The sequence below is a fragment of the Etheostoma spectabile genome, chromosome 7 (assembly GCF_008692095.1).
Source record: "Etheostoma spectabile isolate EspeVRDwgs_2016 chromosome 7, UIUC_Espe_1.0, whole genome shotgun sequence".
Taxonomy (NCBI): domain Eukaryota; kingdom Metazoa; phylum Chordata; class Actinopteri; order Perciformes; family Percidae; genus Etheostoma; species Etheostoma spectabile.
This window is the reverse complement of record NC_045739.1, coordinates 22,794,355-22,811,918: the sequence shown is the minus strand read 5'-3', so window position 1 is coordinate 22,811,918 and position 17,564 is coordinate 22,794,355. Positions and strand designations below refer to the sequence as shown.

Here is a 17,564-nt window from a genome sequence, read left to right as displayed (position 1 = left end):
GCCACACATTTTTTTGTGTACAACCTTTTGGCAGGAATCTAACTCCATAATAGTATGGCATGTTGAAAAGTATGATAAAAAAGTCACAGTATGTTAAAAAAGTGATAAAAAAGTCATGGTATAGAACGTGGGAAAAAAAGTGATAATAAGTCATAGTATAGTATAGTATGTGGAAAAAATGATTAAAAAAAAAGTCCTACTATATAATATGTCAAAAAAGTGATTAAAAGTCATAGTATTGTATGTCAAAAAAAGTGATAAAAAGTTAGAATATTGTATGTCAAAAAAAGTCATAGTATAATATGTTGAAAATATGACAGTATTTTAAAAAGTAATAAAAGTCACAGTTAGTATTTTGAAAAAAGATTAAAAAAGTCATAGTATAGTATTTTGAAAAAAGTCATGGTATATTTGTGGAAAAAGTCATAGAATATATGTTGAAAAAGTAATGAAAAAGTATAGTAAGATAGTATAGTATTTTGGAAAAAGTGATAAAAGTCATAGTATAATATTTTGAGAAAAAAGTCATAGTATAGCACGTTGAAAAATATGATAAAAGTCATAGTATTTTGAAAAAAGGGAAAAGTCATAGTATTATAAGTAAAAAAAGTGATAAGTCATAGTATGTCAAAAAAAGTATTGAAAAAGTCATAGTATGTCAAAAAGGTGATACAAAAGACATAAAAAATATTGTATGTCGAAAAAAAGTCTATATCATGTTGAAAAATATGATTAAAAAGTCACAGTATGTTGAAAAAAGTGAAAAAAATCACAGTATAATATTTTGAAAAAAGGGAAAAAGTCATAGTATAGTAAGTTGAAAAAAGTGATAAAAAAAGTCATAGTATAGTTTTGAAAAATGTCATATACTATGACTTTTTCCCTTTTTTCAAAATATTATACTATGACTTATTATCACTTTTTTCCAAATACTATACTATGACATGTTTTGACATATTATACTATGACTTTTTTCCACAAAATATACCATGAATTTTTTTTTATGTTGAAAAAAGTGATAAAAAAAGTCAAAGTATAGTATTTGGAAAAAAAAGTGATAGTAAGTCAAATTATAATATTTTGAAAAAATAATAGTATAATAAGTCAAAAAAAGTGATAAAAAAGTTAGAATATTGTATGTCTAAAAAGTCATAGTATAGCATGTTGAAAAATATGATAAAAAGTCACAGTATGTTAAAAAAAGTGATAAAAGTCATAGTATAGTATGTTGAAAAAAGGGAAAAAAGTCATAGTATAGTAAGTAAAAAAAAGTGACAAAAAGTCATGGTATAGTATTTTGAAAAAATTGATAAATAAAGTCATGCTATAGTATGTTAAAAGAAGTGATAAAAGTCACAGTATAGTATTTTGAAAAAAGTCATGGTATATTTTGTGGAAAAAAGTTACAGTATAGTATGTCGAAAAATGTCATAGTATAGTATATTGAAAAAAGTGATAAAAAAAGTCAAAGTATAGTATTTGGAAAAAAAGGGATAATAAGTCATAGTATAATATTTTGAAAAAAGTGATAAAAGTCATATTATAATAAGTCAAAAAAGTGATAGAAAAGTCATGGTATAGTATGTGGGAAAAAAGTGATAATAACTCATAGTATAGTATGTGGAAGAAAATGCTAAAAAAAGTCATAATGTGTGGAAAAATGTGATAAATATCCATAGTTTAGTAAGTCGAAAAAAAAAGTGATAGTATCATAGTATAATATGTCGAAAAAGTGATAAAAAGTTAGAATATTGTATGTCGAAAAAAAGTCATAGTATAGTGTTTTGAAAAAACTCATGGTATATTATGTGGAAAAAAGTCACAGTATAGTATGTCGAAAAATGTCATAGTATAGTATTTTCAAAAAAGGGAAAAGTCATAGTATAGTAAGTCAAAAAAAGGGATAGAAAATTCATGGTATAGTATGTGGAAAAAGGTGATAATAACTCATAGTATAGTATGTTGAAAAAAGTATTGAAAAAGTCCTAGTATGATATGTCAAAAAAGTGATATTAAGTTATAGTATAGTATGTCAAAAAAAGGTCATAGTATAGCATGTTGAAAAATATAAAAAAAAGTCATAGTATTTTGAAAAAAGGGAAAAGTCATAGTATATTAAGTCGAAAAATATGATAAAAAAGTCACGGTATGGTATGTTGAAAAAAGTAACAATGAAGTCATACTACAGTACGTCACTTCTCTCTTCATCTATTTAAATTCCTCATTCCTGAAAAGTAGGTCTAGAAAATAATTACAGACTATAACCTTATGACTTTTAAGCAAGCTCTCATCAGCCTAGGCTATCTGACCTGAAAGGTTATGTTTTTGGCATATTTGTCTCTTCCACTTAGTATATTGGACCTCAGAAAGTAATGTAAAAATATAAGATTTGAACACTCAACCATCTGTCTTCCAATCATTCTCTCATTAGCCTAAACTATTTGACCTGACAAAAAAAAAGGTTTCTGTGATTGTCATATTTGTCTCTTTCAGTCAGTAAATTGGACCTCAAAACATATAGAGGATTCAACCACTCAACCTTCTGTCTTCCAGTAAGACAGAAAAGTATCACTTTTCTCTTCATCTATTTGAATTCCTCAGTCCTGTCAAGTAGATCTTGAAAATAACTGCAACCCATGAGATTCAATCACGTAACCTTCTGTCTTCTAAGCAAGCTCTCATCCCCCTAGACGCTTCCCGGTCAGCTCGCTCTCATTGCTGTTGCAGGTTTCTGCTCCATATTCCATAGCGGTTTCTTTCAGACTATCATATGATTTGGGTAAATAATCTGTTCAGAACAGCCTCAAATCAGGAACACCCATTCGATTGTTAGAAATGGCAAATCAGACCCAAAATCTGCCCATTTATCCTCGAGTTTGGTGCTAGCATTAGCTTCCCCTCAGAGAAATCTCTAAGTAAACCAGGCCTGATGGTCTACATTTCTGCTCAGTTGGGTTTGACTCAGCAGGCTGAAGAGCTGCTTACCTGCCCCCAGAGGAGCTCTCCAACTCCCACGAACAGACACCAGAGCCACTGCTCCACGTTGAGAGGGGCACAGCTGAAGGGCGTCCCTCCCCACTGCACAATCACGATCTGCAGCAGAAACACAGAGAGGGACATCATTATTGTCACACGTGCAAACAGTAATGAAGGAGAAACCGGTGCTGCACAGTAACTAAAATAATGCCAGTGTGTGTCAACATTCAACACCTTTATTTTCTCCCGATTTCAAGTAGGAAAGTACAAGGTGGCATTTTCACTGTAATCCCTGTTGCATCTAATAAACATCAAACCAAGATGTTAATAACACATGCAGACATTTAGTGTTTGAGTATTGTATGTAATTATTCATGAGGTATAGCTTACCCTGAATGGCTATGAAGATCATGAACCGTTCTTTCATAATCTGACCTGACCAACAGGTCAACAATCAGGTCATGGAAAGTATGTGTATTTCAACCTTATCTATATCTATCTGAATGAGGGATATGGTGTGAAGAAAGACCTGCAGTACTTTCCAATGTTCTCTGGGGCTCAGCCGTCCACAGACAGCGGCAAAATCTGCTCTACCTCCGTACGCCAGTGACGTCACTGGTGTCTCCAAAGAAGGAGTGGGATCCGCCAACGAGTCACCATTTCACATCTTACTCTGTGAATTAAAGATTTATTCCTACATAAACAGTTGCTGATTGTTGGAACAGTGGAAAGACTAATTAAGATTCTGTGAGGTTTATTCGGTTTCTGTTTGAATAAGTGTGTTGTGCAACGAGTAACGGTAATTCATCTCGACTCGTCTCAACTCAGAAGGTGTACGGTTGTATTTTCCTTGAGGTGTAAGAATATTTACTTTGTTGACATTTTGTAAGTTTATTTTGTTATCTAAAAAATCTAGCAGAGCTTAGCGAAGTCACCATTCATGCGCAATGCATCCTGGTACATGTAGGCACAGCTGACACAGCTCCTGCGAGCAGAAGAACTCACTTTTTCAGTCAATATAGCACACACTGTTGAATTTATTTCTTTAATGGACTTCATGTACCATCAGTATTGATTGGGCATCCACATTAAAGGTGGATGGTTTCCTGTTTGTGTTTTCATAGGTGGGTCACAGTCACACCATGCTCCTATAGGTCGATTTGCCTCAGTGGATGTAGCGACAGTATTTTAAATAGCAACATGATCATTTACAACAAGAGCGAGGTTTATCAGAGTGACCCTATCATAATGACACCAAACTAAAAGTAATAAATCTCACTGGGATCACGTACAGTAATATCTTTCTGCAAGGAGGGAGGAAACATCTTTCTTACCGTATCTCTCTCTCTTTCACGTCTCTCAAGATGCCTCCAGTCTTTAGCTCTATCTTATCTCTAATTTTCCAAATCCTTCTGAACTGTCTCTTCATCGCTCTCACACGCCAAATCACTGTCACCCCCTCCAGCTCTCTCTCTTCTCCTGGCTCTCCCCAGAGTAACACCCAGCACTAAAGAGATTTGGAAAATAGCCCTCTTTTTCTCTTTCTCTCTCTCTCTCTGTCCCTCACTCTGGTGTTGCTTGCTTGTCTGCGTCTTTGTGTCTGCTCAGTGCATTTGTTTTGTATTCAATGTGAGTCAATTTAACAACAATCCTCCTTTTGTTGGTTTGTTGGGACGGGTTACAAAGTGAAAATAAATGTGACGACTGCCAAGCTGTCAAGGCCTTAACATCAAATTAATCTGCTTTACTTTTAGAGACTAAGAAGTTGACCAAGACAGCACAGGACATCACTATAACGCAGCACCCACCTGTTGAAGACATTCAAGTTTGTATTGCTTTAGAAATATTGGACAGTCACCCAACAACCACAATCACCTTTGGAACAGACACAGAAGTACTACGTTTGTATTACTGCAACAGCATAATGCAGTAACAAAAATGCAATGTGGCAAATGGGAGCAGATCATGAAAGAATCAAGATTTCAGACTGAAACTAAATATACTTATCAAACAGTGAAGTAGAAAAATGCATTTCCTGCAGAAAATGCGGGTGGAATGTTGAATTGGAAATTGCTAAACTGCACGAGTAGCATAAATCATTAAGAATAAGGTGAAGTAGTGAGAATAGTTGGAAAAGTATAAATGGTTTAAATTAACACAAATGTCATTAAAAAGTTGAATAACACCACTAATGTATAAAAGATGTGGAACAGGGGAGGTGATGACCCAGGTCTTCTACACCAAATGGTGGTGCAGTGGTGTCATAACCACTGCACCACCATTTGGTGTAGAAGACCTGGGTTCAATTCCTACAGTGATACATCCGCCAATGTGTCCCTCACTTAACCCTTAGTTGTTCCAGAGGCATGCAACTCCTGATATATGGCAACATGTATGTTGCTTTTGACAAAAGTGTCAGTTAAATGACATGTAATGAATATTTAAAGGTTTTTATGAAAAGATGAGGCTAAACTGAATGTTGGCTTTAAAAGTTCCACAATGACAAACGATGTAGAACGTTGTGAGGTCTGAATATATTTTCTAACTGAAATTATGAATAAGTATGGAAGACTTATAAATTCTGTGAGAAACACTGATGAAAATGCAGAACTGTGAAACAAATTGTCTGACACATCTCAAATGCATTGCACTGCACTGCTAAAAAAACTTGGAAGCTGAAATGTAAAATTGTCAGTTGGAAGCTGAACTGCATTACCTTAATAATCTGAGAGTTTGCTCTGAGTTTTTTTTGGAAAGATGGAGGCTGTTTAACTTGGGCAGTGAATTGAGGAAGATTTGGAACTGTTGTTCTTTGGAAGCTCACCGAGCCAAATGTATAACTCATATCGCCTAATTGAGCACAGTGGCTGAAACAAGACAAGAATACGTACGTTTCGATGTTTAAATTGTGCATGACAAGTAAAAAGTGTTGGTGTGGGAGCAAGTTACAGAGAAAGAACATCATCACAGCCTCTAGCTCCCGCAATACCCACCCATTAGAAACGCAGAAATATCCTGAAACAAACACTAAACCTAAACCGCTTTTTCACAAAGACTGTAAAAGATATCAAACTGAAAAGATATAGCCTGACAGCAGACTATTTCATGAACATGTTAAAGTTTGTTTAGTGTCTGTAGATGAACGTATGAAAGAGCTGAGCATTTTGGGAGTGGAAGAATTTTGGGAGTAGAAGATTTTAAGGCTTTGAAGAGGACTCTCATTGAGTTTAATGTTAAAAGAAAATGTTTAAAAGCTTAATATTTAAAAAAGTATAAAAAGTAGAACAAAAGTTGAAGAAATCCCATCATCTGCTGAAAGAGCTCAACATTTTAAAAGTGGAATGGTTTTTACAGCTCAACGTACGCAGATGTTACAGATGACCAAACAACATACGGAATAATAATAATAATTAACAGGATGACTATAGTGGGAATGCTATTCCAAACAGCATTCCCACTAATTAGACATTACCCAACTGTCTAATAACTACATACAAACCCCATAAACATACCACACGCCAAAATCAATTTTGTTGATCCTAAAAGCCACTACCTTAACCAATCTGGTCTGTTTTTGTAGCCTAACATTCTTTAAAATCTTTTTAACTTTCAAGATGCTTTGTCGGGTTGAGTTTGAAGATACTTCAAAATCACAGGGCAACTGGTAGCCCTCAGTCAGGAAATCTCTACATCTCTCCCTCCCTGCATATCTGTATCTCTACTATTACAATCAAATAAAGGCAAAATACCCCAGTATTAATCTACACTATGACCCCCCCAGACCTCTCAGGTGGTCTGGGACAGGTCTACTTTCTGTCCCCAGAGGCAGAACTAAACAGGGTGAAGCAGCTTTCAGTTTCTATGCTCCTCATATCTGGAACAAACTCCCAGAAACCTGCAGATCCCGCTGCTACTCTCAGTTCTTTTAAATCAAGACTGAAGACCTTTTTTTTTATGTTGCCTTTCTTTAAATGACTGCTCATTTCTTTAATGTTTAATTTCTTCTGCTGCACTGTAACTTTTATTCCTGTGTTTTAATGTTTAATTTCTTATGCTGCACTGTAACTTTTATTGTTGTGTTTTATGTGTTTTTTAACTATCTATTCATGTGTTTTATCGGTTTCTAATGCTTATGACACTTGTGTTTTATCTGTTTTATGAATTTTTGTTTTGTTTTGATGACAAGGAATTAGTATAAAGGTTGTGTTATACAGAGAAAGACAGACTCGAAGGGTAGCACTTTAAAGAAAAAGTGTGAATGTGTAGTGTCGTAAATAGACACGAAAGGCAGCGCTAGATCGGCTTAATTAGTGTGAAGAAGAGTCCAAGGAGACGAAAGGTAACGTCTCTAAAAATAGAGTCGTGAAGGGTAGAGACACTGAGGGTGATCATGAAAGGCAGCACTAACATGGACTAAGTAGTGGGAAGGTAGTCTCAAGTTTGAATTTTGAACTTTTTTTTTTTTGAGGATACTGGATATCTGTTTAACTGATTTTGTGTAAAGCACTTTGAATTGCCCTCTTGCTGAAATGTGCTCTACAAATGAAGCTGCCTTGCCTTGCCTAAACAAAACTCAAATTGTTCTCTACCAAACAGTAGAGGGTTAATGGTTAACCTCACCTGCACGGCGAAGGTCCCCAGAACAATGGCGCAGAAGATGGGGTTGGCAAATATGCCGTCGAAGACATTTCTCTCTCCGTGGATCTTGCGAGCGTTGATCTCGTTGAAAAGTTGCATTAGGACGAAGGTGTTGAAGATGATGGTGTAGTGCTCAGAAGGAGGGGAGTGGAGCGGAGCGTTGCGGCCGCTGTCAATGTTAAAAATGTGCTCGCCTGGGGGGAAAAGAAAGGAGGAAGAGGAGATGAGAGATGTGAAAAAAGGAAAAGTTATCAGCTCTGTTGTTCTTTAGGAGGTGTGTTTGGTCTGCTGCAAGACAAATAAAAAATTAACAGTTAACACTGAAGCTGCTAAGGTGGCTGTGTATTTTTATGTGTATCCACCAAAGTGCCAGCAGTGGAAGAAGTATTCAGATCCTTTACTAAAAAAGTACTAATAGTAAAAAGTACTAATACCTAACTGTAAAAATACTCTGTTACAAGTAAAAGTGCTTCAATTGAAAATAGTTTTCTAAGGAAAATGTACTTCAAGTGTCAAAGTAGTAAGCACTCAATGCAGAAAGATCCTCCATTTTAAAAACTGGAAACGAACCAAACTGTTCTGTCAATCAACTCAGTGTTTAATTGGCTAATCATTTCAGGTGGACTTGTAGGCAGTTATATTGTTGGGTAGTTTAATTTATAATAAAATATCATATTACATAAACTACATGTGTTTTGTGTGCAAAAATCTTAGTTTGGAAAATAACTAAAGCAGTCAGACTACTGTAGAAGAGTAAAAAGTACAATATTTCTCTCTGAAATGTAGCGGAGTAGAAGTAGAAAGTGGCATGACATGAAGAGACTCAAGTAAAGTACAAGTACCTCAAATTTGTACTTAAGTAAAGTACTTGAGTAAATGTAACTAGTTACATTCCACCACTGTAAAGTGACATTTTTTTCCTTTTTTTTCGTTTGATTAAAAGCACCCTGAAATAAAACTTGATCATCTTAATTTCACAAGAGACCTATATTTGTGTGTGTGTGTGTGTGTGTGTGTGTGTGTGTGGTGTGTCTGTGTCTGTCTCTGTGTGTGCATGTGCGTGCAGGAATGTTCTTGAAGAGCCATCACAACACAACCACAAACGTCGATGGTCTTGGCCACCATGTCACACACAGCAGGGCCCTCTGACATGAAAAGGGCACGCTGAGCTATTTGATGTGCGTGCGTGCGTGTGTGCGTGTGTGTGTGTGTGTGTGTGTGCGTGTGTGTTTGTGTGTGCGTTTGCACCTATGAACAGTAGGGTGAAAATGATGATCAACTGGTAGACTCCATGGCCCAGGATGTTCTTCATCATGGTCAGTGAGATGAGCGGGTTGTTCCGACCATAGGGTTTCCGTAGCAACAGGTCTTCAGTGGGGGGCTCAGTGGCAAGGGCCAGAGAAGCAAATGTGTCCATAATGAGGTTCACCCACAGCATCTGCACCGCCTTCAGAGGAGAGTCCTGCAGAGAGATTTGCATTGATTCTTTTCATCGTCGATTAATCTGTCAATTATTTTCTTGATCAATCCATTAGTTGTTTGGTCTGTAAAATGTCAGAAAATGGTGAAAATAGTGGATCAGTGTTTCCTAAAGCCCGAGATGACGTCCTCAAATGTCTTGTTTGTCCACAACTCAAAGATATTCAGTAAAATGACACAGAGGAGTGAAGAAACTAGAAAATATTGACATTTAAGGGGCCGGAAACGCATCTACTCTTTCTCCCTCATTGAGAAATTATGAATCTGGCCTGGCCCCGCCCCCCATTGCTGCTCGTGCCTAGTTTTTTTTAAATTAAACTTTCAATACAAATATATTTCAAATAGCAATATATAGAGTTGCATACTAACATGTATGCAAGTTGATATTCCTTAGCATATCAAAGATACGTCAGTGTTTCCATGTGTGTCAGGACGGCTCTGCTTATATAAGCTTGTTAAAAATGCATAAAAAGCATTTTAGCATTTGCTTTGTCATAGAAGATAATGGGTGAGTGATGTTTACAGAAGTGACGTCTTTGCGTCTGTTATATTGTGTGTGTGCGTGTGCGTGTGTGTGTGTGTGTGTGTATGTGTGTGTGTTTGTAAAAAACTGCTTGCGTGTCAGCATGTATGTGTAATAATAAATCTGTCAACCTGAGTGATGCAGGCCCCGGTGAAGGCCACTATGACAGCCACTACGTTGACCGTGAGCTGGAACTGCAGAAACTTGGAGATGCTATCGTAGACGTTTCGTCCCCACATCACCGCCTTGACAATGCTGCTGAAGTTGTCATCAGTCAGGATGATGTCAGACGCTTCTTTAGCCACGTCTGTTCCCGCAATACCCTGACACAGATTGAGACCGAGTGAGGACGAGGCAGAGACTCACGGCATGAAAATGCAAGCATTCAAGCAACCAAAATTATTGTGGAGTGCTGCTGTCTCAATATTGTGCTAAAAGCTGTGGCCAAAATCCAAAGTACGCTATTCAAAAAAGAATTATTCTAAATAAAATACAATGTATTCATAGTTTTTTTTTAAATATATTGGTAATGCATTTATTATTCATAGGAAGAGATGATGAGAAGAACATTTCAAAATCCCTGATGAACATATATACTTTGATGTGATTATATTATTACATAGTGTTGCTGTAGAAAGGTTTTAACACTGAATAAACATTAGTGGTGAATAATATATCCCGTCACCATGGCAAAGCCAACATCAGCCTTCTTCAAAGCCGGTCCGTCATTGGTCCCATCTCCTGTTACTGCGACAACCTGCCTCTGTTCTAGGACGGTGCTGTCGATGATGCCTGGACACAAACAGCGAGGAAAAACAGGCTCTGAGTCTGTGTTGATGATTGTGTGTGTGCATGTGTGTGGGTAAATAAACTTCAGACTCACCTTTTACCAGTGTGTGTTTGTCGGTTGGCGAGGATCGAGCCAACACCCGAAGTTTGGGCCAGATTTTGTCAATACGTTCCTGTTCAATCTGTGAGCCAGATGGAGAGAAAATAGGGGCAAAAATAGTGTGTGAAGAAGAAAAACACCATAGAGAACCTATTAGCTATCTTCTTCTTTCACTAGATGTCACTATTGATCCAGAGCCTTGGATCGAGCATAACGCATCAAAGATGCACGGCGAAATTGGATCTTACATAGAATCAGAATATAAAATGGCATCACTTCATCATTGTATCCTATTAGACATTTGTGTAAAATGTTGTCATAATTAGCGTCAGAATTCTTGAGTTATTGGGATCATAGTGACCTTGATCTTTGATCTATGACCTCCAAAATCTCATCATTTCATCACTGAGTCAGAGTGGACATCTTTGCCAAATTTAAAGAAATTCCCTCAATGCATTCCTGAGATATCGCGTTCACAAGAATGGGACAAACCAAATGACAACCCGAAAAAAACATAATAAAAAGGAGAGATTGTAAGTAAATGTTAGGTGGAAACCTGAATTAGGAATAGAGCTGAAATTATTATTCATTAATGTAATTAGTTGAGCAACAGAATAGCAACTTTTTGATAATTGATTAATTGTTTCAGTCATACAAGCAAGGGTGCTAAATATTGCCTGGTTCCCGCTTCTCAAACGAGAGGATTTGCAGCTTTTTCATCATTATATCATCAGACTAAATGATTAATAAATTAAAACAACAGCAGATTAATTGATGATGAAAACAACCGTTAGTTGCAAAGTCATGACAACATCAGCGTAGAGCCTAATGTGAAGCAGAAGGTAACAATCAAAGCTTGTAGTGGTAGGAAAACAGGCTTGAGGGTTTGGCGTTTTTCCAAAGAGAAATGGTTTAGCATATAAATGAAAGCCGTTATGTTAGTGGGGTTATCAAACAGGCTCCTCCCACCACATATCATCTATTTACATCCATTTTTAGTTACATTTTTATTTAATACAGCAACCAAAAACGTCCAGAACTATTTTTAAAATGCTTATAAGAAGTTTTCTATGCCTTTAGTGTAACCCTCTTTTAAGACCCCAACTCACCTCTCCTTTCTCGTTCCTGATTCGTCGGTTGAAGTCTTTGCCCTCTAGACAAATGAAGTCATCCCCAGGGTGAATGATGCCACATTTAGCGGCAATGGCCCTCGCTGTGTTAATGTTATCACCAGTCACCATCCGCACCGTAATGCCTGCACGCTGACACTTACGGATGGCATCAGGCACCTTAGAGAAACAGGCGTAACACAAAGCCAATTACTTAAAATACAGGTTAGAATCTGGGTCAAGGCTGAGTACCAGCACTTCTGATAGTAATTAACAGTATTATTAATAGGCTGATATTCATACCAAAATAGGCTATATATCATGAGTAATTGGAAAAAAGCAATTCAATATAAAATCAGATAGCCCAAATGGAATGATCCTTTGTTTCATTAACACTTTTTCAGACACCGCGTAGCCTGATTCACCCCAATAAGAAATGCGTATGAATTAGGCCTGTCAAAATGAATGTGATAATAATCAGTTAACGACACAATTATTTTTTGACGTATGATAAACGCAAGCTCATTCTGTGATTTGGGCCTCTGCCCTCTCCGTAGTTTGGATCAGGTAATCAGGAATCAATGCCGCGCTGCACTGACCGGAAACTTATCCCAGTGACCTCGGGGTCACAGCACATTATTTTATTCCACAGTGGGAACTTCGGTCGCATGCTTTGATTGAGGAAAGACTGCGACTGCGACGTCTCAACTGTGAGATTGTCAGTTGAATGAGGCTCCTTAGATCAAATTGTTGACTATTCTGGGACACCCCTACAAGATATACATATGGATATATAAGTATATCCAAGACAAATGTGATGATCATTTCATAAAACTGCTGAACCAGGGTACTGCCTTTATGGGTCCAATTCAGGCTAGATTCAGGTTGGAATCACACATCATTGATTGCAGATAGTCCCACTACCAGCTGAAACTAAAAATAAACACACGCACACACTCCACAGTACCCTACCTCGGGGCGCACAGGGTCCTCTATCCCAACCACGGTGATGCAGGTCAACTCTGTCATTATGTCCGCTTCGTTGTCCCAATCTGGCTCTGGATTACCCGGAAGGTCACGGTAAGCAATGCAGATGGTCCTCAACCCCTCACACGCCATCGGCTCGATCACCTTTTAATCAGAAATTATCGAAACTATGGTCAGGAAGAGGTCAGCAGAATCTCACCATCCGTCAAACTACAGACTGCTTAACTGCTTGCATTGAGTTTGCTGTTTGGTTACATCAGATGACTTTTTGAGTACCTTTGTGTGAACGCTCTGTCACACAGCTGAGCCTACCACAGACAGCAGAGGGAAGACAGTATGATGCAAAGAGGGGGTGACACAAAGCTGCTATAATGTAAACTGAACAACTGAACTGTAATAAAGTTATGTGTGGAGGAGGGTTATTTTTCTGATGGCACAAGTTGTGTTCTCTGGAGCCAAATTTAGGTCAGTCAACATGTCAGTCAATGAAACAATGCTAGCGCAGCGTGCATAGGCTAATCTGCTGTATGTGGAACAATATAAGTGTTTTGCTGCTAAATATTTTATGTCCAAGTAGATTGATCTAACAAAGCGGTTTTATGCTTGAGTTTTCTTGATGTGAGTTAGATGTGAAGCAAGAAAGCGTATGTGTATTTCCTGACATGTTAGACTATTCCTTTAAGTATTTTTTGGGGTATCTTTGCATTAATGAGACAGAAATCTGACAGGAAATACATGTAAGAGGAGAGAGAGAGATAGGAGAAGACTCAGGGGATGTTGCAATGACATGGTCAACATCTTACTTCACAAAATGAAATGAAATTAGAATGGCATATTGAAGACACTATTCTGCACATCAGAGTTTTAAGTAATCAAGTCTCACCTGTTTGACCATCTCATCTCTGTCACGTGGGCGGAAAGTGCGCGCTTCTCCATTGGCATCTAGGATGAAGGAACACCTGGAGAGAGATGGATAGACAATAGTGAGAGAGAGAGAAAAAAGACTTGTGAGTAGAACATCTTTTCTCTCTTACGTTCAAACCTTTTCACCCTGTTCCCTATGAGCTACTGTTGCCTCTATTTATTCACACAATCTAATGTCACCCCAAACCACTTCCGCCTGCACCTCCACCATCCTCCAAAACTCACTTCTTTAGCATGATCTCAGAGGCTCCTTTGCTGTAGAGGCGGAAGGACCCGTCAGGCAGCTTGATCACCGTACACATGGATTTACGCACTGAGTTGAATGTATACACCTGAGAGAGAGGGAGAGAGAGATGTATGATTTAAAATAGTCAAATTTTGAGTTAAACAAGTCTGGACAACAAAAGTACATTTCACAAGTACATAATTGCCTAGTCTCACTTTGCCAGACCCTCCTCCAAAGCACGCTGGAGGAGAGTCTGGCTACTCCAAATAGCATTTCAGGATGGGAAGATGACATGCTCTGGTTTATTGACATGTCTTTGAACCAATCACAATCGTCTTGAGCGGTGTCTTTCTCTATCACTCTGGGAGGTGCTAAACACGGGAGAAAAAGCCACTTTGCTGCTGCAAAAGGGCTCAGAAGTAACTTGTTTTAGTGGAACATGTGTACTTTTTAAAAGTTGTTTCAGTCATGCAACAGAAAACTCAGATTGGACAGATAGTCTACCTAGCTGTCTGGATTTACCCAGCAGAGACCTGAGGAGCTGTTAACCACAGTCCTCAGAAATCCTCCGGAGTTTAAAAAACCAACACAAAGGAACTAGCGGCGGACTAGCAAACTACATGCTGAAAATGGCAAGTTTTGCAGAAAATGTGGATTGTGAAACAAGGCAGGCCTGCTTGGTTCTTTCAGTGAATGAGTGTAAAAATGGACAAAGAATACTGTATGTTTAGCGCATTTATTATCTAACTGGGATGTTGGGCGATTGGCGTGGATTTCCTATGGATGGAGTGCACAGGGTGCACAGACACTGTGCACTACGAGCAAATGAGGTTTAAAGGAACACGCCGAGTTATTGGGACTTTAGCTTATTCACCGTATCCCCCAGAGTTAGACGAGTTGATACATAGCCTTCACATCTTTATGCATGCTGTAACTCTGTCTGGCACCCCCAGCATTAGCTTAGCCTAGCAAAGATCCTGCAGGTAACTGGTTCCAATTAGCTACTGCTCCCAATAAGTGACAAAATAACGCCAACATGTTCATATTTACATGTCATTTGTATAGTCACAGGGTGTACAAATAACAAGGTCACATGAGACACAGCCATATTCTAACCACATACTAACTGGGAATTATATTTTCATAAAAGGTTGTAAATATGAACATGTTGGCGTTATTTTGTCATTTATTGGGAGCAGTAGCTAGTTGGAACCAGTTACCTGCAGGATCTAGGCTAAGCTAATGCTGGAGGTGTCAGACAGAGTTACAGCACGCACGGAGATGAGGAGGGTATGTATCGACTTGTCTAACTCTGGAGGATAGGGTGAAAAAGCTAAAGTCCCGATAAGTCGGCGTGTTCCTTTAACCATGTATCCAGCTAATTTAAATAGATCACGTAACTGTATTGTGTGAACAGTTAACTTCATTTCATATTGTATGTGGCTGGCGTTTTCTTTAGCGGGGTGCAAATGTTCCACCAAAATTAGTTCCTTCCCCAGACTATTTTGCAGAGCCACCATTGCTAGCAGTTTCTCTTCTCGCATCCTGAATATTTGTGTAGAGGAGCCAGACCTTACTCTGCATCGCAGTGGGGATAGGTCTGGCAATGTGAGACTTCAAGTAGACAGACGTATCCCTGACTAGAAAGTCTCAGGCAGCACACGCTTGTTTATCTAATGTCATTGTAGTTGTATTATAAACCCTGTAAGAGCCTATGTGGGTTTAATAGATGCTTGTTTGGTACAATTAACACTCATATTTCCTCATATTGGTTAGTGTGGAACATGTAGTGACTCTATACCTGAAGATATCCTGGAATGTGTGGTCCTTGTGCACTATACAATACAACACAGCGCAGAGTTAGATGCACTACATCATCACAAGTGCAACAGACTCGATTATGTATTTCGACCCAGTGGGTCTGCAAGTGTGCCAAGATACCATTTGAGCTCCAATCTGTGATATCAAATGAGGTTCGTGTTTCTTTATTTGTACCCGTAGGTCAGTTTCTTTTTTCCAGCAAGAATAAGACATCCATTGAAAACTGGATGAAACTATAAAAAAAAACGGATACAAGTACTCAAGGTTTCACCAATCAGGACATAAAAGAGAGAGAAATATAAATAAGTGAAAAAAGTTAAATAAAAATGCAGGTTTAAAAAGGAACTGAATAATGCTCCTGTCATGTGTGTGCAAATATCGCTACAGCTTGTTCAGCTCAGTGATAGCAGAAGGAACAAAGTTATTTTTGTACCGCTTTGTTTGACACCTTGGGACTAAAAATGTGCCATTGCCAAACTATGTATTTCTCTACTATTGCCTTTTGTGTATTTATTCATCGATTCATCGAAATATGTACTCAGGGTGAATATCAAATAGGGCTGTTTTAACGCTATTTTTGGTGGTTTGTTCAATAAAAAATGTTGGAAATGATTTCCTTTCATTTGTTATAAATTCAACAAGAGATTTGTCGTATTTTAGCAGAATACTGAAAGCAGCAGAAATGCAGAACTGAGAACACTTCAATAGCTGTTCATTTATCACAAGCAATATCGCTATTGTGATATTCAACAATGTTATCATATATTTTCCTCATATCGTGCAGCCCAAAATATCCAATACCTCTTCATTTGTCACATTAAAAACTATAACTAGAAAAGGTGCCCTACCTTGTACAGTCTCTCCTCGGGGATCTGCTCTCTGACCGGGGCGTAGTCCTGCTGTAGGTCTAGTACAAATCCCAGAAGGCCACACTCCGTCTTGTTGCCCACCTGCTTAGCCAGACCCCCCTCCACATCAGGCGGCTGATACAGAGTAAGATTGAAGCAAGTTGGGGTGGTAGATTAGGCAGACAGATAAGGAGCAAGAGATGGATGAGGCATGAGGAAACAAAAAAAGATGGCATTAAAACAAAAGCACTGTGACTAACATTAACTAAGGACTACTAAAGGTTCTGCAGAAAAAAAGAACAAAGCCAGAACAGCGGTATCTCTGTGTGTGCATGACTCACCAAGATCTTGGAGGTGTATGCGCTGTTAATAGCAATAGCATTGACTAATAGATCCAGTGTCCGGGGGTTGATCTGTCCGGGGTCCGGGACCGCACGGTGATGCACGTCACCTGCGGAACAACAATCAAATTAATTAGATTGTCTGTACATTCAGCCTACATGCTATCTCCATCTGCTCTCTGTTCCTCTGTCATAAATAATACATATGAATAGACCATGATCAGTATATGTGGACACATTTCTGCGTATTTATTCTCCCATCTGTGACTTGAAAATGGAAATAGATAGTAACAAATGAACAGCTTGTCTGTCATTAAAATGAAGTGTAGTTTGATTGGTTTCTGTTGGATGTTTTAAGGGATATAATGGCCTATTGGAAAAGGAACAGGTACAGGGAATCAGGGTTATTATAATAAACTATAACAAAATTGAAAATAAGCAGTGAAAAATAGTTTTAGTAAACTGACAAAAAAACTAAAAAACTAAAAAATTAAAATTGAAAATAAACTGAAATTATATTTCCAGGTTAGAAAACTACTAAAAGTACCTCAACTGCTCTTCAAAAAATCCAAACTATCCCTTTAAGGCACAATAGACTGCCAATGATCTAAACCCATGACATGACATGGTGCTCTTTCAATGCTTTTATAGATATCTGAAGTCTCTTTCCCAAAATTCTGCATTGGTGCAGAATTACAGCCACTAGAGGCAGTCCCACAAGGAGATTTCCTTAGAGTGTGCCATTTCTGAGTCTGTAGTTCCATGCAAAGGAGGGAAAGGGGAGGTAACCTTGCCCCTTATGA

At 38.0% G+C, this 17,564-nt stretch overlaps 1 protein-coding gene across 6 annotated transcripts in view; it reads right to left on the bottom strand.

Moving 5' to 3' along the window:
- Nucleotides 1–17,564, bottom strand: part of atp2b3b (ATPase plasma membrane Ca2+ transporting 3b) — a 56,374-nt gene that overhangs the window by 12,048 nt on the left and 26,762 nt on the right. For all 6 annotated transcript variants that reach the window (XM_032522017.1, XM_032522021.1, XM_032522015.1 and 3 more), the window contains 12 exons: nucleotides 16,762–16,871; nucleotides 16,421–16,555; nucleotides 13,751–13,857; nucleotides 13,485–13,560; nucleotides 12,587–12,745; nucleotides 11,615–11,794; nucleotides 10,500–10,587; nucleotides 10,302–10,408; nucleotides 9,748–9,939; nucleotides 8,863–9,076; nucleotides 7,597–7,808; nucleotides 2,986–3,093 (listed from right to left, as the gene is read on the bottom strand). In XM_032522017.1, the coding sequence (XP_032377908.1) occupies nucleotides 2,986–3,093; nucleotides 7,597–7,808; nucleotides 8,863–9,076; nucleotides 9,748–9,939; nucleotides 10,302–10,408; nucleotides 10,500–10,587; nucleotides 11,615–11,794; nucleotides 12,587–12,745; nucleotides 13,485–13,560; nucleotides 13,751–13,857; nucleotides 16,421–16,555; nucleotides 16,762–16,871 (1,688 nt within the window). The remainder of the gene's footprint in view (nucleotides 1–2,985; nucleotides 3,094–7,596; nucleotides 7,809–8,862; nucleotides 9,077–9,747; nucleotides 9,940–10,301; nucleotides 10,409–10,499; nucleotides 10,588–11,614; nucleotides 11,795–12,586; nucleotides 12,746–13,484; nucleotides 13,561–13,750; nucleotides 13,858–16,420; nucleotides 16,556–16,761; nucleotides 16,872–17,564) is intronic.